The sequence below is a fragment of the Anabas testudineus genome, chromosome 18 (genome assembly GCF_900324465.2).
Source record: "Anabas testudineus chromosome 18, fAnaTes1.2, whole genome shotgun sequence".
Classification (NCBI taxonomy): Eukaryota; Metazoa; Chordata; class Actinopteri; order Anabantiformes; family Anabantidae; genus Anabas; species Anabas testudineus.
The window spans coordinates 11,945,217-11,967,847 of record NC_046627.1 but is presented as its reverse complement, the minus strand read 5'-3'; the positions used below and the strand labels follow the sequence as shown (position 1 = coordinate 11,967,847).

Sequence of the window (22,631 nt, the reverse complement as noted above, 5' to 3'; positions counted from 1 at the left end):
TTCCCCTTGACACAGTTGTCTTCTTTCTCTTTATACAAACCTTTGGAGGTAACTATTGTAAAGTTCAATGTGCTTTCATGTATTCAGTAATATTTATTAGTTTTATTCAAAGTGTAGTTTTAGATATGATAAATAACAAACCTTTTTAAAACCTGAATCTGATAAAGATTGAAGGTGCACCTGCAGTAACAAGTACTGAACAAGACCCTATAGAACAAAATCTTTGTTTGAATTTCAGTTTGAATTTTTTGCACATAATTCACATTTAGACATGTTTTTTTTTTTTTTTTTTTTTTTTTTAATGTAACAGATAGATAACCACAGTGAGTTTAATTAAAGTGTTTTTAATGTTGTGTTGTTTTAAATCCAGCTGATGTAGTTGCATCTGTATCTGCTGTCTTCCACCACGTGTGTTCCCCAGTTATTCTCATTGAGGTGGTCATTAGTGTTACTCTAGCTGTCTTCGCCATTTATAAAAGGAAACGTAAGTTACAGTTCTTTCACATTTATTGATGAAATAATGCTGTGTTAAACTGAACAGGGTTCAATGGAGTTTATTTTTCTTAGTCAACTTTTTTGTTTTGTTACTAAATGTTACTAAAATTCACAATTATTTCACAAAAGCTGAGGAGACAGAATTGTTGAGAAAAGTTGAAGAGCTTCAAAAAGACTCACTTCAAAAAACGAGAGAGAAGGACGAGCTGATTGCTACACTGATGGAGGAGAAGGCTGAACTGGAGAACCAGAGGAATCTGTTCAAAGTGCTGCTGTACGGCATGGAGAGGAAGAGGAAGGAAAACAAGCAGACACTCCAGTCTGTGGAGAAGGAAATAATAGAGCGAGAGATGACGTTTGACAAACCTGAGGAACTATTAAGAAAGAAGGAAAAGTTACTACGAGCCCAGTGGCAACTGAATCAGAAAAAGAAAGATACTGAGAAACAGCTACTGAACACTGAGAGACTGCTGGAGCCAATAGAAGATCAGATGATACCAATACAAGAATACAAGAATGCACAAAATGAGTGAATTAGACACATAAATTCTATTTTTGTAGTCAAGGAAACAGGAAGGGCAGTAAAAACTGTGTTATATACAATGAAGTCCAAAGGTTTATTGGAGAATAATGGAGAAGCACAGAACAGTCCAACCTGAAACCACATGGGCAGATTTTGGCCACGGCATTAATATGTTTGCTGTAGTCCTTTTATTATGACAGTATGCTGTTATAAAATATAACATCATACTGCAAAGAAAAGATTATTTGGTCCAGCTTAGTCTTATTTGAGTAAGTGCATAAGTTTGAACCTGATACTTAAATTGTTTTGTATTTGTATTTTTTACTTTTTTTCAAGCATTCTCAGATACTTTAAGTCAGTAAGATGTAATAAGACGGCCAATACAAGGTGTCTTTGTGATAAATAAAACTTTTTTTTTACTTTGAAATACTATTTGTTTGTTTATAGACTGTTAAATTAAAGACTTGCTGATTCAACTTGGTTTCTTCCCCTTTTCCAATATGTTGACCATCCTGGTCAAAGATTAATGTTTGAATATGTAGGAAAGAACACTATCAGTTTCATTTTACGCTGGCTTATGATTGAATATTAACCAGTCAGTTTCTTCTCTGGTAAAAACAGCTGCCTTTAACCCTTAACACATTAATCACAATTTCCCATACAGTTATTTTTTCTCAGTATTTGTCATTTGGAGACATTTATTTAAAGTTGATCAAAAATCTAATTTTGTATTAAGTAACCAAGTTAAGTCAATGAACAAGCCAAGAATATTTTCATGTACACTTGCATATACAGTTAAAAGTGAACACACCTCATTTTATGTTCAAAGTACACAAGATTTTATGGGAGAACTTTGAACCTACAAGTGAAATGTGAAGCACCGCATGCTCACAACAGGTAAGCAGGATTTTCAAATTGGAATTAGTCTTTTTAATTTTTCTTTTCTTTTAAGTTGCTACCATTGATAATGTATATGTGAAATGTGTTACAGTGTATTAGTTAATATTTATGTTAAATTACAGCAGATTTGACTACACAACCTAGTAAATGTGAACTTTACTGTATAGTACTCGGTCATAGACCTTAGTAAAGCCCTTGTATAAAATTATTTGTACTTTAAACATGGTTGTATATTAAATGAGACATGTTCATGTTTTAATATGCATTCATTATTACAAGAATTTCCTATTTATTTTTAAATGTTTAGGTCGCTATTGCTTTATTGCTATTACTTTTTAATAGCTTACACTTGTGAATTTGAATTCATAGCACTACAGAATGGTTCACATGAAGGAACATGTTGCTGTCTTCTTACTCCTAATACACTGTTTCGGAGGTAATGTACACACAAACACATTAGTAACATTTTGATATGACTGTATGTCACACTCCCAAAGTGCTGTGAAAAAGTATCTACCCCTTTCCTGATTTTTTTTTCTTTCATATTTGTCACACTTACATGATAGACAGGTCACACAACAAATTTTCATAGTAAACAAAGATGACCTGAGTGAACACAAAATGCAGTTTTTAAATGATGACTCATTCAATAAGAGTAAATATGTGAAAAAGTGCTGCTTAACTATCTCTAAAACTTTTGGGCAAACATTCAGTGAACTGATAAGATAAAGTTGCAGTTTTTGGAAGGTGTGCGTCCTATATGGTATAAAACTGAAACTGTATTTTATAAAAAGAACCTTATACCAACAGTCCAACATGATGGTGGTACTAGGGCTACTTTGCAACTTCAGAAACTTGCCATAATTGATGGAACCATGAAATCTGAATTCCTTCACAGCGGAGGAGAAAAGATTTGTTGCCAGTTATCACAAAGGCTTTATTGCATTATAAGTTATTAGTTGGGGTCAATTACATTTCCACATAGGGCTAAGCGAATTTGGACAGCTTTTCTTCCCTTGATAAATTAAATGATCTTTTAAAAACTACATGTTGTATTTAATCTAGTTATCTTTGTGTAATAATAAAATTTGTTTGATGATCTGAATCTTGAAATGTTACAAATACTCGCAACGGCACTGTATGTTGTGAGCAAGCAAAATTTACAAAACCGACGTAAAATATTTTAACATTAAAGATGTGTGAAATGAAAAATAAAGGAGTTATATAGCAGTCAAATTGTACTCTCTGGTACTTATATGAGTGCAGTAACTACACAGCCAAATGTTAAAAAAAAGACTGAAGTACTTAAACATTGTGTGGAAAAATAATAATGTCCAGTTAATTTTGAATAAACTTGCTCTTTTCCAGGCCAGTCACAGACGATCAGTCCACCTCAGTCAATAGTTGTAATGGTTGGTGAAGACATTGTTTTACCATGCCAGCTTGAGCCTCCAACAGATGCTGTTCAAATGACAGTAGAGTGGGGAAGACCTGACCTGAACCCCAGATTTGTCTACGTTTGGCACAATGGTCAGGAACTTCTGGTTGACCAAAACACAGCCTACGAAGGAAGAGCATCAATTTCTGTCAACTACTTGAAACAAGGAGACATTTCATTGAAACTGTCCAAAGTAAAAATCTCTGATAACGGGATTTACAGATGCTACGTTCCAAAGCAGAGTAAAGAGCATTTTATTGAGCTTGTTGTTGGTAAGTAAATTGACTCCACTGTACTACATGGAAATGTTTTTTTTTTTTTAATATTTTATATAGTATCTTATTGAAGTAAGAATATTTTCCAACACCCTTTAAATGACCTAAACCCATTTAACTTCCCTTTATGTCTTTATGTGAAGGATATGTTGCTCAAACTTTTAAATGCAAACTAGATACACCCATCAACTCAGTTGAAAAATTAACCAGTAACATAAAAAGGAATACATCATTTTTAAAACTGGACCAATAAATGCTGATTGAGATCTCTGTCTTTTCACATCATCAGGTGCTTTTTCTCCACCCAGTACCACTTTAGCAGGACTTGATAGATCCAGCAGTGGAGTGGTTTTACAGTGTGAGTCTAAAGGCTGGTATCCAGAGCCTGAGCTGTTGTGGCTGGACGCTGAGGGAAAGATCCTCTCTGCTGGACCTACAGAGACAGTCAGAGGTCCTGATGACCTCTATACTGTCAGCAGCAGAGTGACTGTGGAGAAGAGACACAGCAACAACATCACCTGTAGAGTCCAAGAGAGAAACATCAACCAGACCAGAGAGACACAGATGCATGTTCCAGGTGGAAATGTTTCTAAATGTATAAAACCATTTAATTTTTACTTCTTAAAAAATGCAGTTTAGTGTTATAATTACACTGTTGTTTTTTCTTGTCTTGTTCCAGACGATTTCTTCATAGTTTCATCATGTACTGCTGCTACAACCATGAGTGTGTTGTTTGGTCTCTTGTTCACATTGACAGTTGTGCTGTTTGTCTGGAAATGGAGACAAGACAAACTCAGTGAGTTGAAACATTATTTAACATATTCAATTATACCAAATTAGTCTTTGATTTTAGCCCTGTGATAGACTGGGGACCTGTCCACATGTATTAAGTATTAGCAACAAGTATTTTGTTTCATTTATAATGTAGAGGTAAAATGTCTCAATGGTTGATATATTTCCACATTTGTTGGCCACATGACAATCAGGAAAAGAACTCTGATTGAAATAGTTTATTTATAATCTGTTATTTTGGGGCGGCAGTAGCTCAGGTGGTAGAGCAGTCGCCTACAAACCCCAGGGAGAGTGGTTTGATTCCCGGTTCCTCCTGGCTACTTGCTGAGGTGTCCTTGGATAAGACACCGAAACCCCGTAGTGTAGCGCTGACATACCGTCTAGCAGCTGTCCACCCACAATTTCCCCAAGGGGATCAATAAAGTATTCATTATTATTATTTTGTTGAACTTACTTTTCAATTTCTCGATAGATTTGTTTTAAATGTTGCAATAATAAATAAGAGAAATATTTATAATCTGTTATTGTGTTGAACTTACACTACCTTTTTACTTTTTCAGTACTTTTCAATTTCTTGATGGATTTGTTTTAAATGTTGCAGCAATAAAAGCTGTAAACTGCTTCTGTTTCTACACAGGAGGAGAGAAGAATACAAGTAAAATCACCCCAGAACACAAGCGTTTGAAGAAAAATGTCAAACTAATGGAGGATTTAGACAAGAAAAAAGCAAAACTTCATGAGGAGTTAAAAAAGAAAGAAGAAGAACAGAAAGACCTGACACAGGTTATTGGTGCATGGAAGGAAGTGACGAAGGAACTGGATAAGCAAAAAGAGCAAATCACCAAACAAATGCAGGCAACAGAGGGAGCAGCAGAGGAGAATGAGAAGAAGTTGAACTCTGTGGATAAAGAAGTGACAGAGAAGGAAGGAGATAAGACAGTGAACAGAGCTCAGGGATACTTAAAACTAAAAGAACTCATGACTGAGGCCAACTGGAAGCTGAAGGAAAGATTGAAAGAACATCAAGAGCTACATATTGAACACAGATAAATTAATGAAGAGAACATGTGATGAGGTCATTAGAATCACAGAGAAGAAGATTGAAGTAGAAAACAGCATGAAGCAAATTAAACAACAACTGCAGGACACAGAGAGTCAGAGAGAAGAGATTCAGAGGAAACAGTCAGAGAAAGAAAGTAGTAAAGGAGAGGAAGAGACATCAACTCATCTTCTAAATGCAGAGATCAGCAGAGAAGAACAAATAGAGAGCAAGTAAAGAAGTAACAGAAAAAGAAGTAGAGGAGACAGTTACCAAAGCTCCGGAATACTTGAAACTAGAAATCATAACTGAGACCAGCTGGAAGCTGAAGGAGAGAAATAATACAAAAAAAAATAATGATGACAACAGTTGATAATGTAAATACATTTATATAGAGAGGAAGAATGAAGTATAAAACACACTAAACAAATTAAAACAAATAACTACAGTATATAAAGAGTCAGGGAGAGGTCAAGGAAACCAGTCAATAAAACAAAGTCAACATCACCCTGAAGATGTCTGTGTGTGGTGGCTCAAACGTGAACTGTCAGTTTTACGTAAATCCTCTGTCTGCTGACACACAGAAAGATAAATCTTAACCATCCAGTTCAGATAATTTGTCACGAGGTTAGGAACAGACTGCAAAACCAGAGATGACTCGAAGGACAGGATGAGGTAAAAGGGTTTATTACAAAAAGGGAATTTAATATTAATGTGAGGAGGTCCAGTGACATCACAGTTGAAGCAGGGTGACTTTAGATGTAGGTGAAGGTCTATAAGAGGAGACAGGGTTTGCCGGATTAACACAGTAGAATGCTGATGTAATAAAGAAAAGTAAATGACCTGAGTGAGAGCTGCAAGGTGAACCAGGAAGTGACGAGATGATGATGATCCGAAAGTGAAGCAGAGGTGGATGTTGTCACTATCGAAGATGGCTGGTGCAGATTGGAGAGCACATGGAGCTGAGAGAAACAGGTGGAAACAGAATCTCCTGAGGCACAGAGCAAAAGTCTAATGGCTGGTTACAAGAAGGAGCAATCTGATATCCACGATCCAAAACATGAGTGATAAGTCAGTTGGAGGTCATACACAGAAGAGGCTGTTCCAATAGGTGATAGGTAGGGTAGATATAAGAGTAGAGTAGACCGTGTGAGGTCCAAACACTAAGACAGAGTATGGTAAAGGACTAGAAGGAGGAACAGGTCTGATACAGAGAGGAAGGGAACGAATCAGGTTAGGTGAACCACTCACAATACCGGAGGTTCAGGCAGAGACAGATCCAGGTGATACAGAATGTAGGTCCTATCCGGGGAAGGTAGAACAAGGAAAAGCACAGCTCAGGTAGAATGCCACTCATGGTTTTGGTAGTTTAGGCAGAGACAGGTTTAAGGTCAGGCTGGGTTCGTATGAGATAAGCAGAAACCGGGGTTCTGGGGTTCAAATCCCAGCTGTGGCTATCTCCTTGTAAGTTGCTTTGGATAAAAGTGTCTGGTAAAATGTAAATGTAAGACACGCAGGGGGAGCTGGAATCATGACATAGTTAAACATCAATGTACAAATCTCTCTATATACGTTTTTGTAATTTAATGCATTCTATGTATTGTGGTATTGTAGTTAGCTTTTATATAATATTTGCTCATTAAGTATGCATAGAGCTTCATCTCACTGTAATGCACATGTGCAAGGTTAGAACATGTGATTTTAGTTTTTTTCTTGTATGTGTCATTAAATTCTTCCAATAGCCGTTTTATGCTGATTCATAAAACTGCACAATGATTTCTGTATTTGTTTTAAAAAAATATTGGAATAAATGTTGATTTACTGGAGTTGTAAGACAGATAAACAAGGGCAAAAACTGTTTATCAGTCCAATTTTTATTTTATGTGCATTATTTTCTCTATAGTCACTGTATGTTTTTGGTTTTGATACAAATCAATTTAACAGGTTAAGTTCATAGTGTGACATTAGATGAATTTTACAAGTATATGTGTGTATGTGACTATTGGCATTTGAAGCCTATAATCAGCCATTGTATATTGAGAGACGTACGTTAAATTTCTGGGAAAACTAATTGGGAGCTGGTTGCACAGGAGGAGAGCAATATATTCGTATTCATACTTTTTTTCTGACAGGGAAACAACAAAAACATTGGGTAAAAATAGGTAGATATAAAAAAAGAGAAATCAAGTAGAATCACTTGTGTCCTACTTGTAACTAGCTGTTTCATTCTGTACAGTACATTATATCCAAATATTATTAATTACTTTGTCATACACCAATTTCTGAAATATTTATTTATCTCAGCAACATACAGAAATATTATTTGCAGATAGTTATTCTTATATGCACATATCCAATATTGAATAGGAGCCATGTAAAGTATTGTCATAAAACACAATGAAATGTTGAATTCAGAAACAGCAAATATATAGTGCCAAGGTTTGTAAATGCTCTTTCCATGTTATTTCCCAACATTAACATTATACATAACTGAAAAATATTTTTTACATACATTTGCAAGGTGATTTATTTAGAAAATGAAACAACAAATTATATTAAAGCTTTTAAATGGCTAGAAAGCTCTGAATATGAAACTTTGTCCATCTTTGTTATAACAGCAGAAGGTAAATAAATGTGTGTCTTAGTAATATAAAACCAGTATCTAAGCACTGACCCAGTTTATGGACTGTCAGATTGTAAAAGCTTAAGGTGCAAACAGTCCAAAGTTTAATCAGGACATGAACACTCTGCGGAGTTACACGGTAGGGTGCATCATTATTTTCTGCAGTTTAGTGAAGTTGAAATATTTAAATTCTATTAGAATGATTATGGTTATTATACTTTACACTTCTCTTAAGTTTTATCTGTTGCTATAGTTTGGTTTCACTGTTTTAACCCTGAGTGTGTAATTATCTGAGCAAGAGAAAGTAAACGTCATGGCTCTTGTGAGTCTGTAAGAAACACTTTCTTTTTCTGGTTCATCTCACAGCTTTAAATTAATTAAAAAAACAAGGATTTGTTTTCTCATTATGGGCAAATTGTTAGAACATGTCATAGTTCTAATATTCTTTACATTTTGTCACTGAAAGCAACTTTTAGGTGCAGGAAGTTGTTTGTGAATATGCTCAAAGAAACATAGTTGTCTCCACCATTGCGCTGTTTAACCTGAGCATGATTTTATTTACCGTTTATGCTGCAGCAACATGAACATCAATAGCAATTTACATGATTGCATACAACTTGTGTTGTCTGATGCTGCAGTGATTTAACAAAAGAGATCATTCTTTGATATGCTTGTTGAAAACATACCTGTATTGAACTTGAATTAAAATTTCATTTTAAATTGCAATACAAATGTATTGAATATATCTCAAGAGAGTGTTTTTCTCTTACGTTCACAGAAAAATATAATGTATCTTCCTAACTGCTTTGGGTTCTTGTTGTTTGTCCTCCATGACCTCCCATTAGCCACAGGTGAGAAGTTACACTACATTCATTCAGTACATGCAGAGAAAACTACCTTTACTTGTAGTCTAAAGTTGACCCAGTGGTCAACATGCTGTACGTCAGACAATTAAATTATTATATTAAAGCACAATTTAACCTCGTGCACATCAGTGAAGAAAATTAGTCTAAATGGAACACACAGTACATCAGATATACTGTGATATCATTACTTCTATGTACTGCACTAATACAACAGTACTGCAATACATTTTTATCTTCATGAACATATTCAGTCGTAGATCTTTCAGCAGTCATGTGGTTTATTCTGCTTACAGGTCAGTCACAGCTGATTTGTTCATCTGAGTCAGTTGCAGCCCAGGCTGGAGAAGATGTTATCCTACCATGTCGCCTCTATCCTCCCATCCGTGCCAGTTCCAGGACAGTGGAGTGGACCAGACCTGGTTTGGACCCCGAGTACATCCATGTTCACCAAGATGGACGACTGGTATATCAGAGTCAAAATCCTTTGTATAGTTACCGCACCACTTTGTTTGTGGATCAGCTGGTGAATGGAAACGTCTCCCTGAAGATCTTCAACGTGAAAATGTCTGATGCAGGAAAATACAAGTGTTTCCTTCCTTCATTGTGGAAGGAAGCTTTCATCCAGCTCACTGTAGGTGAGAAAACATGTATTTGTAACAGAATCACTGTGTCGGAGGATTTGTTAAACTGATGTTTTTACATGCACCAGTCAGATGTTTTTATGTTAACACTATACACTGTGTTAATAACTACAAGAACAGTGATATGTCGGGGTTGTTTAGAATCATGAATGATCAAACTGCTTCTCTGGCTTTAAAATGTATCTAATAAAGCTGAATGACTGAAGTTTTAGCATGAAGCAACTGGGATTGTAGAGATTATTAATACAGGTATAAACATGTAGGCTGGCTGTGTGTTCATACAACGTTTATACAATTCAACCATTTCAGTTGTGTGCATGTTTTATATTTCTCATATTTATCTTTTTTTCTTTTTATTTCAGATGATTTCTCCGTGACCTCATCTAGTTGTACTGCTGCTACAACCATGAGTGTGTTGTTTGGTCTGATGTTTATATTGACAGTTGTACTTTTTGTCTAGAAATGGAGACGAGACAAACTCAGTGAGTTAAAACTTAATTTGACATATTTTGAAATACTGAATTTATCATGGATGTCAGCCCCGTTAAAGAAAGGGGAGACTGTCCGCTTGTATTCAAAAATTTTTTTTTTTTTCATTTATGATGTAGATGAAAAATAAAATGGCTCTTTGATTGATATATTTATTATGATCACCATTTGTTTGCTTCTAACTTTTGGATGGATTTGTTTTAAATGTTGCAGTACTAAATACTGTAAACTGCTTCTGTTTCTACACAGGAGGAGAGACGAATACAAGTAAAATCAGCTCAGAACACAAGCGTTTGATGAAAGACGTCAAACTAATGGAGGATTTAGACAAGAAAAAAGCAAAACTTGATGAGAACTTAAAAAAGAAAGAAGAAGAACAGAAAGACCTGACACAGGTTATTGGTGCATTGAAGGAATTGAACAAAGATCTGGAGAAGCAGAAAGAGCAAATCGCCAAACAAATGCAGGAGTCAGAGAGAGCAACAGAGGAGAACGAGAAGAAGTTGAACTCAGTGGATAAAGAAGTGACAGAGAAGGAAGGAGATAAGACAGTGAACAGAGCTCAGGGATACTTAAAACTAAAAGAACTCATGACTGAGGCCAACTGGAAACTGAAAGAGAGATTGAAAGAACATCAAGAGCTACAAATGAACTTAGATAAAATAATGAAGAAAACATGTGATGAGGTTGTTAGAATCACAGAGAAGAACAATGAAGTAGAAAACAGCATAAAGCAAATAAAACAACAACTGCAGGACACAGAGAGTCAGAGAGAAGAGATTCAGAGGAAACAGTCAGAGAAAGGGAGTAGTAAAGGAGAGGAAGAGACATCAACTCATCTTCTAAATGCAGAGATCAGCAGAGAAGAACAAATAGAGAGCAAGTAAAGAAGTAACAGAAAAAGAAGTAGAGGAGACAGTTACTAAAGCTCCGGAATACTTGAAACTAGAAATCATAACTGAGACCAGCTGGAAGCTGAAGGAGAGAAATAATAAAAAAAAAATAATGATGACAACAGTTGATAATGTAAATACATTTATATAGAGAGGAAGAATGAAGTATAAAACACACTGAACAAATTAAAACAACTAACTACAGTATATAAAGAGTCAGGGAGAGGTCAAGGAAACCAGTCAATAAAACAAAGTCAACATCACCCTGAAGATGTCTGTGTGTGGTGGCTCAAAAGTGAACAGTCAGTTTTATGTAAATCCTCTGTCTGCTGACACACAGAAAGATAAATCTTAACCATCCAGTTCAGATAGTTTGTCACGAGGTTAGGATCAGACTGCATAACCAGAGATGACTCGAAGGACAGGATGAGGTAAAAGGGTTTATTACTAAAAGGGAATATAATATTAATGTGAGGAGGTCCAGTGACATCACAGTTGAATCAGGGTGACTTTGGATGTAGGTGAAGGTCTATGAGAGGAGACAGGGTTTGCCGGAGTAACACAGTAGAATACTGATGTATTAAAAAAGAGTAAATGACCTGAGTGAGACCAGCGAGGTGAACCAGGAAGTGACGAGATGATGATGATCCAGAAATGGAGTAGAGTTGAGATGTGGATGAAGCAGATTGGAGAGTACATGGAGCTGAGAGAAACACGTGGAAACAAAATCTCCTGGGGCAACAGTCTAATGACTGGTTACAAGAATGAGCAAAAGTCCTCTCTACAGAGAGGAAGGGAACGAGTCGGGTTAGGGGAACCACTCACAATACCGGAGGTTCAGTCAGAGACAGATCCAGGTGATAGATAATCCATATTCTGTATCACCTGGGAAGGCAGGACAGGGAAGAGCACAGCTCAGGTAGAATGCCGCTCACTGTTTTGGTGGTTTAGGCAGAGACAGGTTTCAGGTCAGGCTGGGTTCGTATCAGATAAGAAGTCTGATGATAAATGCTGGATAGTATTGCTTTCATGTCAATGGGATAATATCTTTTAAACAGGAGCTTGGTGAACCTGCTTATAAAAGGGACAGGGAAGACAATTTGCATCAGCAGGTCATCTGACAGAGGAGGGAGAAAACCAGGAACAGACCAAACCAGGAAATCAGGGAAAGACAGCAGGGGGAAGTGGAATCATGACATAGTTAAACGCATAAAAAATATGTTGAAAACATTAATGTACAAAACTCTCTATATTCGTTTTTGTAATTGAATGCATTCTACATATCGTGGTATTGTTATTAGCTTTTATATATTATTTGCTCATTAAGTATGCATAGAGCTCCATCTCACTGTAATACACACGTGCAAAGTTAGTGTGATTTTTGTTTTTTTCTTGTATCTGTGATTAAATTCTTCGAATAGCAGTTTTATGCTGCTTCATTAAACTGCAAAATGATTTCTGTATTTGTTTTCATAAAATATTGGAATGAATGTCGATTTTCTGGAGTTGTAAGACAGATATACAAGGGCAAAAACTGTTGCATGATTTTTGGTTGTTAAAGACCTGACAAAACGTTTATCAGTCAAATTTTTATTTTATATGCATTTTTTTCTCTATGGTTGCTGTATGATTTGGTGTTTAATACATCTCAGATTAACAGGTTAAGTTAATGGTGTGACATTAGATGAATTTTATAAGTATGTCTCTGTGTGTGTGTGTGTGTGTGTGTGTGTGTGTGTGTGTGTGTGTGTGTGAGAGAGAGAGAGAGACGGTTGCCATTTGATACTGTATATTGAAATATATTGAAATATATGAAAAATGCTTGGCAAAGTGATTGGCAGCTGGTTCCACAGGAGGAACCATACTTTTTTTTCTGACAGGGAAGTAGGTAAAAATATGTAGAAATAAAAAAAGAGAAATCACTTGTGTCCTACTTGTAACTAGCTGTTTCATTTTGTACAGTACATTATGTCCTAATATTATTAGTTACTTTGTCACACACCATTTCTGAAATATTCATTTATCTCAGCACCATACAGAAATATTATTTGCAGGTAGTTGTTCTTATACATACATATTAAACATTGAATAGGAACCATGTTATAAATAAGTATTATAAATAAAGCACAAAGAAACGTTGAATTCAGCAAAGGTTTGTAAATGCTCAACATTAACGTTATACTTAATGGAAAAATATTTTTTACATCAATTTGCAAGGTGATTTATTTAGAAAATGAAGCATCAAATGATGTTAAAGTGTCTTTTAAATGACTAGAAAGCTCTGAATATGAAACTTTGTCCATCTTTGTTATAACAGCAGAAGGTAAATGAGATGTTGTTTGTCTTAGTAATATAAAACCAGTAACTAAGCACTGACCCAGTTTATGGACTGTCAGATTGTAAAAGCTTAAGGTGCAAACAGTCCAAAGTTTAATCAGGACATTAACACGCTGTGGAGTTACACGGTAAGATGCATCATTATTTTCTGCATTTTAATGGATTTGAAATATTTAAATTCTATTAGAATGATTATGGTTATTATACTTTACACTTCTCTTAAGTTGTATCTTGTTGCTATAGTTTGGTTTCACTGTTTTAACCCTGAATGTGTAATTATCTGAGCAAGAGAAAGTAAACGTCATGGCTCTTGTTACTCTGTAAGAAACACTTTCTTTTTCTGGTTCATCTCACAGCTTTAAATTAATTTAAAAAACAAGGATTTATTTTGTCATTATGTTGGAAATGTTAGAAAATGTCATAGTTCTAATATTCTTTACATTTTGTCCGTGAAAGCAACTTTTAGGTGCAGGAAGTTGTTTGTGAATATGGTCAAAGAAACATAGTTGTCTCCACCATTGCGCTGTTTAACCTGAGCATGAAGCTATTTACTGTTTATGCTGCAGCAACATGAACATGAAAAGCAATTTACATTATTTCAGACAACTTGTGTTGTCTGATGCTGCTGTGATTTAACAAAAGAGATCAAGTATATCAAATACTTGTTGAAAACATACCTGTCTTGAACTTGAATTAAAATTTCATTTTAAATTGCAATAAAAATATATTGAATATATCTTAAAAGACTAATTTTATCTTACGTTCACAGAAAAATAAAATGTATCTTCCTTACTCCTTTGGGTTCTTGTTGTTTGTCCTCCATGACCTCCCAGTAGCCACAGGTGAGAAGTTACACTACATTCATACAGTACAGTAGGAATGAAAGAAGAGAGACCGGTCTGTAGTTCTCCACAAGGGAGGGATCCAGAGAAGGCTTCTTCAACAGTGGAGTGATCTGGGCCTGCTTGAATGAGGTGGGAAAGGTGCCTGTTGTGAGAGAGGTGTTGATGATCTGTGTAATGGCTGGTATTAGTGTTGGTGCGATAGCTTGAAGAAGAGTAGAGGGGATCGGATCCAGAGAGCAGGTGGTCGGGCGATTGGAGAGGACGAGAGTGGATACATCGTCCTCTGACAGTGTTGAAAAAAAAAAAAGAAAAAAAAAAAGAACAGTGATATGTGGGGGTTGTTTAGAATCATGAATGATCGTACTGCTTCTCTGGATTTTTAATAAAGTTGAATGACTGAAGTTTTAGCATGGAGAAACTGGGATTCTAGATATTATTAATACAGGTATAACCATGTAGGCTGGGTGTGTGTTTATACAACATTTATACAATTCAACCAATTCAGTTTTGTGCGTGTTTTATTTTTCTTATGTTTTTTTTTTTTTTTTCAGATGATTTCTCAGTGACCTCATCTAGTTGTACTGCTGCCACAACAGTAAGCATATTGTTTGGTCTAATGTTCATATTGACAGTTGTGCTTTTTGTCTGGAAATGGAGACGAGACAAACTCAGTGAGTTCAAACTTAATTTGACATATTCAATAAATCCGAATTTGTCTTTGATGTCAGCTCTGTGATAAACTGTGGACACTATTTGATTGATCAATCAGAACTCTGATTTAAACAGTTTACAGTATGTCTCATTTAAAATGACATTTCTAAGAAAATTATTTATAATTTCTGTTGTTTTATTGTACTTACAGTAACTTTTTACTGTCAGTACTTTACAATTTCTGGATGGATTAGTTTTATATGTTGCAGTAATAAATACTGTAAACTGCTTCTGTTTCTACACAGGACGAGAGAAGAATACAAGTAAAATCAGCTCAGAACACAAGCGTTTGATGAAAAATGTCAAACTAATGGAGAATTTAGACAAGAAAAAAGCAAAACTTGATGAGGAGTTAAAACAGAAAGAAGAAGAACAGAAAGACCTAACACAGGTCATTGGTGCATTGAAGAAAGTGACAGAGGAACTGGAGAAGCAGAAAGAGCAAATCACCAAACAAATGCAGGAGTCAGAGAGAGCAACAGAGGAGAACGAGAAGAAGTTGAACTCAGTGGATAAAGAAGTGACAGAGAAGGAAGGAGATAAGACAGTGAACAGAGCTCTGGGATATTTGAAACTAAAAGAAATCATGACTGAGGCCAACTGGAAACTGAAGGAGAGATTGAAAGATCATCAAGAGCTACATATTAACATAGAGAACATAATGAAGAGAACGTGTGATGAGATTCAAAGAATCACAGAGAAGAAGAATGAAGTAGAAAACAGCATGAAGCAAATTAAACAACAACTGCAGGAAACGGAGAGTCAGAGAGAAGAAATTCAGAGGAAACAGTCAGAGAAAGGAAGTGACAAAGGAACTGGAGAGGAAGAAACATCAACTCATCTTCTAAATGCAGAGATCAGCAGAGAAGAACAAGTGGAGAGTAAGTAAAGAACAGAAAAAGAAGTAGAGAAGACAGTTATCAAAGCTCAGGGATACTTGAAACTAAAAGAAATCATGACCAGCTGGAAACTGAAGGAGAGGAGTAGTACAGATAAAAAAAAAAAAAAAAAAGTTACGTTAAGTAACAGTTGACAATGTAAATACATGTAATACAATGTAATATAATTAATATAAATCTTCAGCTGGAAGCTGAAGAAGAGAAAGAAAGAACAACAGGAGCTACAAATGAACATATATAAATAATGAAGAGAACGTGTGATGAGGTCGTTCACAGAGAAGAAGAGTGAAGTAGAAAACAGCATGAAGCAAATTAAACAACAACTACAGGACACAGTCAGAAGAAATTCAGAGGAAACAGTCAGAGAAAGACATCAGGGAATGAAAAGGAACTGATTCATTACTCATTACTAGTCATAATGTCGACATTTTAAAACCTCAACTTTCTAAAGTTGTGTTTAATCAGAGTTTGTGTAATTTACCTTTATTGTCTATGAGGTCTGCAATATAAACACTGCTCTTTGTTTTTTATGTCCTGTGACTATAGCAACATTTATTTAAGAGAAAAATAAAATGAGCTAAACAATTTTTATAAGCAACATCAAGACGTTTTAGATTAGCCCTGTCACTGTTGAAATTACAGTTTACAAAACAAAGATCACTCAATACAACCTCATTTAAATCATTTAAAATGTCTTTAATACCACAACAGTCCAGTAGGAGGCAGGGGACTCACTACAGGACTCCAACCAGATCCAAGAAATCCCAAGAAGAAAAGAAGACTAATAAACAAACAACTGGCACAAAACTATGAAAATAAATTTATAGATAAGAACATTCTCTATCAATTAAGGTTATATATTTAAATAAACAAATTCTTCCCCTGTATTTTAACTCATGTTTTTGTATGACATTGCACAGTGTTCTTTGGTAAACACGTGTAAATAGAGAAACCATAACCGTGTGTAAATCAAGATTGATTGATGACTTTAATGATTGCTTTCCCATGTTTTGCTACAAACTGTAAAACCAAAATACCAGGTTGTCTTCAAAAGTAGTAATGTTACAGGAAACCACCTTTTCTTAACAGAGCAATATAGCAGACACTTTAATTATATTGTACATGATTACTTTTGATTTCAAATATTAAAAGTGTCCTTAAGGAATAACACAGTGTCCTTCTTGCTCAGCCTTGTACTGTAATGGTCACACTGAAGCACAAAGAACAGCAGCAGAATGCAGTGTTCTGTGTTTTATAAGAGGATTGTAGATTGAGATAAAACACAGATACTGTACTATAACTATAACAGATAACTTTACCACTGTATCTCTCTCACTAGAAGTAAAGTGAGACACACATAAACTCAGTTTCTTTTGTTTTAGGTCAAACCCGGGTAACGGCATCGTGCTAGTGGACCAGTTAGAGTCTAAATTCTGTCATAGCTCTGGTTTTAGAAAAAGCGTCTTCAGACACGTGAACAGGCCGTAGAGAGAACATGGTGGTTTATCAGTTACACCTAAAGGAACCACTCAGGCTTAAAAATACACACTGATGGTGAAACTAAAACAGAGCTCTTAAATAAAACACACTGGCCTCTTATGATAATGATATAAACTGAATGAGCAGTGTTAAATTAGGGCAGCTGCATGTTGTCTTAATGTTTAGTAGAAAGAAAATACTTACAAGACCATTTATTTCCTTTAAGCTTATCTGCAGTGCTTTTCTTTACTAAATTCAACAATGACAAAATAGGTAACTACTCCAGTCATCCCAGTGACTCTGATGTTGTACACACTGTTATAACCTTTGTCTTAGACTCTGCTTTGCTGTACATGAGCCCTGTTTGCTCTTGGTTTCACGTCACTGATCCACACCTGCTCTCAGGGGGACTGGAGCCGAACCCTCCTGAAGTAAGATGAGCATCCACCGAAAATCCTATCGCAGGTCAACCTATAGAAAAGGTAGATTTTCAGCTCCAAAGACACCAAAGCAGATTCTTTATTTATGTGCCTTTTCCTTCATTCTCAGTGTCTTTGACCTTGTTATTTAAACTTCGAAATTCTTTAACAACCACAGTCTTAAAAGCTGACTTGAAAATAGCCAACACATGATGTGGTGCTTGCACTGTACAAATGTGGCTCTGTATTTGTAATTGTATTTCGTTGTGTTTCTGTTTACTTGTAAATGATTTGAATGTTATTATACTACTTTTGGAAATTCAGTTTTTTATTATACTTATGTTGATTATAAAACAACACTGTAGATCATACTAAGCTGTCTGTTGCATTGATGTTGAACAGATTTTCTTTGCTATGTACATCTGTGTCATAGCACACACCATCTAACTGCATGGTGGTTAAATGTTTCAGCCTGTGGTTTTCTTATGTGGTTTTTAACTGAGAAGATCATCGACATCAGTACAGGAAACATAATGTCCTGCAGACAGATATCTTAATATTATGTACACAGTACAGTACAGTGGGTTTATAATAAAACACACAAACTGTACAGTACGTGACTTATGTGACAAGCGATGTTAGTAAGAGAAAGGGCTGAATATTTTTTTTCTACATTTTCTAATTGTTTTGCATTAAATGTTTTAATTGCACATATTAAATATTAGATGTGATTTCAGTAAAAAGAGACACAAAATATTACACCACAAAAACAAAAAATCACATTATGCATAAAAATAAATATCAGAGAAGCTAAAGTAAAATCATAAAAACTTAGCTTTCCATCTTTTATCATCTCTATGTTCTTTATTTGATGTGCTACTTTCAGTAAAACATTCAGTCTGTGCAAGACCTTTTTTAGAACCATGAACCATTAATTGTCACATGATGTTAGTAAAATCAAATAAATTATCAGCAGGAACTGACTATTTATGAGAATAAACAAAACTTATTGGAAATATATATGACTGAAACCAGCACAATTTACTGATATGTGTTACTTACCTGTACCTGTGTAGATGTTCCTCACATGCTTGAAATCCTGTTGTTGATTTATCTGACAACAAGCAGATCAGTGCTGAAGTTAAAAAAACAGAAATAAAAATTGGCAATACTGCAACATAGAAGATGAAGAATGGAAAGGAGGGAACCATTAGTGTAAACAGTTAATATTATTGATCCAATAGAAAATCCTCATTTATTTCAAGAGTCTTCTTTAATTGGATGTTTGATACCTTTGGTTGTCCAACAGAGAAATAATCCCATCACCAACAGAAACAAAGCCACGAGTAAACTACGGACAATCCATTGGTGGGCAGGATGATTCTCTTCATGAAGTGCTGAAAAAACTAAAGAACAATTCAAATCCTATCATATACAGTACATGAAATTACAAAAATAAAATGGGATATACATGGTTAACTTAATTTAAATCCCAAAATCGAAATGACTTAGAGTGGTGCTTGAAAATGTGTGAACCCTTCAGAATTAGCTTTGTTTCTGCATACATTTGATCTAAACAGCGATAGGATTTCCCCAAAACTAAAAAGGAATCTCTACCTTTATCCAGTTTGACAGTCAACCAACTTTCTGCGGATTCTCCTGCTCCATAGATGTTACATTTGTAGAGGCCTTCATCTGACACAGAAAAATTGGTAATAGTCATCTCTCCTCCATAGCCCGTTTTTATGTGCATGCTGTCTTTATAGAAGTCAGCTATTCTGCTCAAGGCATTTTTCCTCTTTCTGCAGCGCAGAGTCACAGAACTTCCTTCTATCACAGGACCAACAGGACTCTCCAGAATCACAGAGCCACCTTAATGTCGTGAAGGAGCTGGTTAGTGAAACTCAGAGGTCCCAAATAATTTGAACAAACCTATTCTGCAAAGTGGGAGCAGTGATAAAAATACCAAAACTTTCACACCACCCATGGGACTCTAAATATATTAAGGTAGATAAGAATAGCAGCTATTATAGCTACCTTAAATATTTTCTAACCTCTTAATTTATTTACTTAAACATACCAGTAATAGTGATGTTGACAGTGTCACTTCTTTCTCCTTCTTTATTTCCACACCAGTATTTTCCACTGTGCCTAATAAAAGCAGGTTTAATGGTACAGGACGGTGCTGATGTGTCCCAGTGAGAATAATTTGTTGCATTTATGTCTAATATTTTCCTCATCACTCTCCATTCAGTGTCATGAGTCCCGTCACAATACACTGAGACAACATCGTATTCAAAAAATTGCAGTTTGTCTGGAACAATGCGAGGAAACACAACATCTGAGGCACAGAAGAAGAAAAATATTAAATCAATAAATACAATATGTTTGCTCTTTTTGGAGAAGCTTTTGTACAATGTTAAATGTTAGCTATGATATATTTTATTATTATATATATTATATAGATATTAATCACCTAATGTATTTCAACTCACTTTTTTGAGCAGCATGTGCCATGACCCATAACACCACTCCCAACAGCACTAAAAGGTCCAGTGAGGAAGAGAGTGAGAACTGTGTCAGCCAAAGTGTAGACATTTATCTGCTAAATGAAAAAAGATGAACTAAAGAGCGAAAGTACTCAATACTCACACAACCTGATGCAGAAAACTACTACCTCCATCATATCTTGCTGATAAATGGCAGCACATCAGAGTGAAGCTAACATACAGTACCATGTAGACTGGGTCCTCCTCCTCCTGTTTAGCTTTTTTCATGTGACTCAGTTAACCACAGGTTAGAATCGTGGATGTATGTGAGGCAGAGTTGCTACGGTGGAAAAAAAAAGGTCTTATCTGTCCAAAAAATGGGCTTCCAAAGAGCCTTCTAAGCCTTATCCTTCAAAGCTTTGGTTCTCAAACAATTTGGACTGTTTAAAGAGAGTTTTAAAGAGTTTAAGGAGTTAATCGTAAGGAGAACTGGATGGAGACGACATCTGTTTACAGGCCTGTGTATGTCTACCAGAATGTTAATCTGTAGAAAAACCAAAGCATAAAAAACAACAATGGCACTTTAGTGGGTTTCTTTTTCTACACTGAGCTCCTCTCCTCTCTCCTTTATCCATTCAAATGCCACCATTTCATGTCATTAACTTTGTGTCTTCTCTCTCCTGTAGTTGTGTTTTTCTCCTCTCTGTACTTTTCTGCAGGTATCTCCAGAGTGCAGTTACTGGCCCTACCCACCTGCCCAATGTTTTTGCTGCTAGTTGTTGTTTTTTGTTGCTTCCTGTTCTTTTCTCACTTCTCTTTCCACTCACCCTAACCACTTGAGGCAGATGGCCGAACAATGCACAGTGCTGATGTTGCTTCTTTGTTCCTGTTTATTTTTACAAGTGTTCGTCACTGTCTCTTTCAAAGGCAGGTGCAATGGAGCACGATGGTGCTGATGTGTTGCACTTTGAATTTGTTGAAATTATTATTATTATTAAACTTCTGAGCTGGGTTTATCTGACATAGTATATGTTGTCTAAAAAACAGAGAGTAGTTTGAGAGTTTTAATTCTCTGAACAGATGTAGAGAGCTGTAATCTCCACGATGTCCTGTTGCTTTCCAATGGCGCACCCAAAGGGTGGTCAAAGCATATAATGATCTTCAATCAAGACATAATTGCAAAAATAATAAATAATTAAATCATGAGTAAACAACCATGAGTAAAATAAAATATTCACCCCGGCTGCAACAATTGTAACTGACTGAGGGGCTTGCTCATAATGAGGAAAAGCAATTCCAGCCTCCACCTGAGGGGGCGATAGTTTCTACCATCAGACTGATGTACGTCTATAGTTCTGACCTACATTATATATACTCTTCTTGTTTGAATAATTTGTGTTGATGTAGTTGTAGACATTTCTGTTAAAAGCTGTAGTGCTAAAGTGCCATATCTGTGTGAGTTCTCTCTGGGTATTCTGGCTTCTTTCCATCATTAAAAATCATGCATGTTAGGTTCATTTGTGACTCTAACTTGCTCAAAGTGTAAATGTTTGTCAATCTGTATGATAGACTGGCGACCTGTTCAGGGTGTACCCCACCTCTCGGCTAATGACAGCTAGGATAGGCTCCAGCATACATGTGACCGTTCACAGGACAAGAGGTAAAGATAACTGATGGATCCCATTCTGTCTGTGTCATTTTCACTCTATTCTGCTAAGCAGATGACTGCTCTACCAGCTCATTCACTGCTGCCTCCACATTGCTATATTGTCAGGTATTTTATAAAACTACCAGATAACAGAAGTCAATAAAGGTTTAGCAGTAAAAACAACATTTGGTAAAAAGGATCTACAAGGATCATCCCTCACAAGCCCACTATGATCCTAGCTTGGGATGTAGAAATAAGTGGTTGTGGCTGTGTGTTCACCACACTCCCTGCTTACAAATCCATGTTAACCGTGCCCCCTCTACCAAGAGGATATCCATGAGCTACCAGAGTGACAGCAGAGCGTTCTTTGGAAGACATGGCACCATGTGAAACTAAAGCATTGTAATGATCAATGTATTACGTCGAATCAGACCCACAGCAAAACAAGTTGCCCATGAAAAAACATGGCTAATTTTGCTGTTGAGACCTTAGAGTTTCAACTGACAACATTTAACCCAGAGTCTTACTGAGACAGTTACATTTCAATTACGTTCTGTACATGCACTTGTAAATTGCAGTCCATGAGTGTGCAATTTATTAATTTAAACTTTATTAACATAATATAATGACATGTTGTCAGCAACAAGATTACAGAGTCAAAAAAGGTGGCACTAACACTGTGCTTATATTGACAGAATGAAGTTGCTTAGTGAAAATAAAAATAAAAAAAATATATATATATATATACATTACATTATATATATATTCAGGTAACATTTTTACATTATTTATTTATTTTTTTTAGGATAAAGTTTAAGGCAACTGGAGAC

The 22,631-nt window shown here is 35.7% G+C and overlaps 2 protein-coding genes across 3 annotated transcripts in view; one reads left to right on the top strand and one right to left on the bottom strand.

Annotated features, from left to right (window-relative positions):
• The first annotated feature begins 1,902 nt into the window (after window positions 1-1,902).
• Window positions 1,903-22,631, top strand: part of LOC117153000 (butyrophilin-like protein 2) — a 32,116-nt gene continuing 11,387 nt past the window's right edge. Inside the window, exons 1-4 of the mRNA XM_033326529.1 lie at window positions 1,903-1,915; window positions 3,287-3,628; window positions 3,921-4,208; window positions 9,245-9,586. Of these exons, the coding sequence (XP_033182420.1) occupies window positions 1,903-1,915; window positions 3,287-3,628; window positions 3,921-4,208; window positions 9,245-9,586 (985 nt within the window). The remainder of the gene's footprint in view (window positions 1,916-3,286; window positions 3,629-3,920; window positions 4,209-9,244; window positions 9,587-22,631) is intronic.
• On the bottom strand, window positions 16,497-20,391 carry LOC113168507 (low affinity immunoglobulin gamma Fc region receptor III-like). Of its 2 annotated transcripts, none has more exons than XM_026369567.1 (7): window positions 20,317-20,391; window positions 20,160-20,207; window positions 19,745-20,005; window positions 19,282-19,536; window positions 18,957-19,070; window positions 18,727-18,799; window positions 16,497-17,716 (listed from the first exon to the last, which is right to left on the bottom strand). In XM_026369567.1, exons 1-7 carry the CDS (start codon window positions 20,348-20,350, stop codon window positions 17,647-17,649), a joined length of 855 nt encoding a protein of 284 aa, XP_026225352.1. In that variant the 5' UTR covers window positions 20,351-20,391; the 3' UTR covers window positions 16,497-17,646. The 2 variants fall into 2 exon arrangements, with proteins under 2 accessions (XP_026225352.1, XP_026225353.1); XM_026369568.1 differs by having other exon boundaries at window positions 18,727-18,778.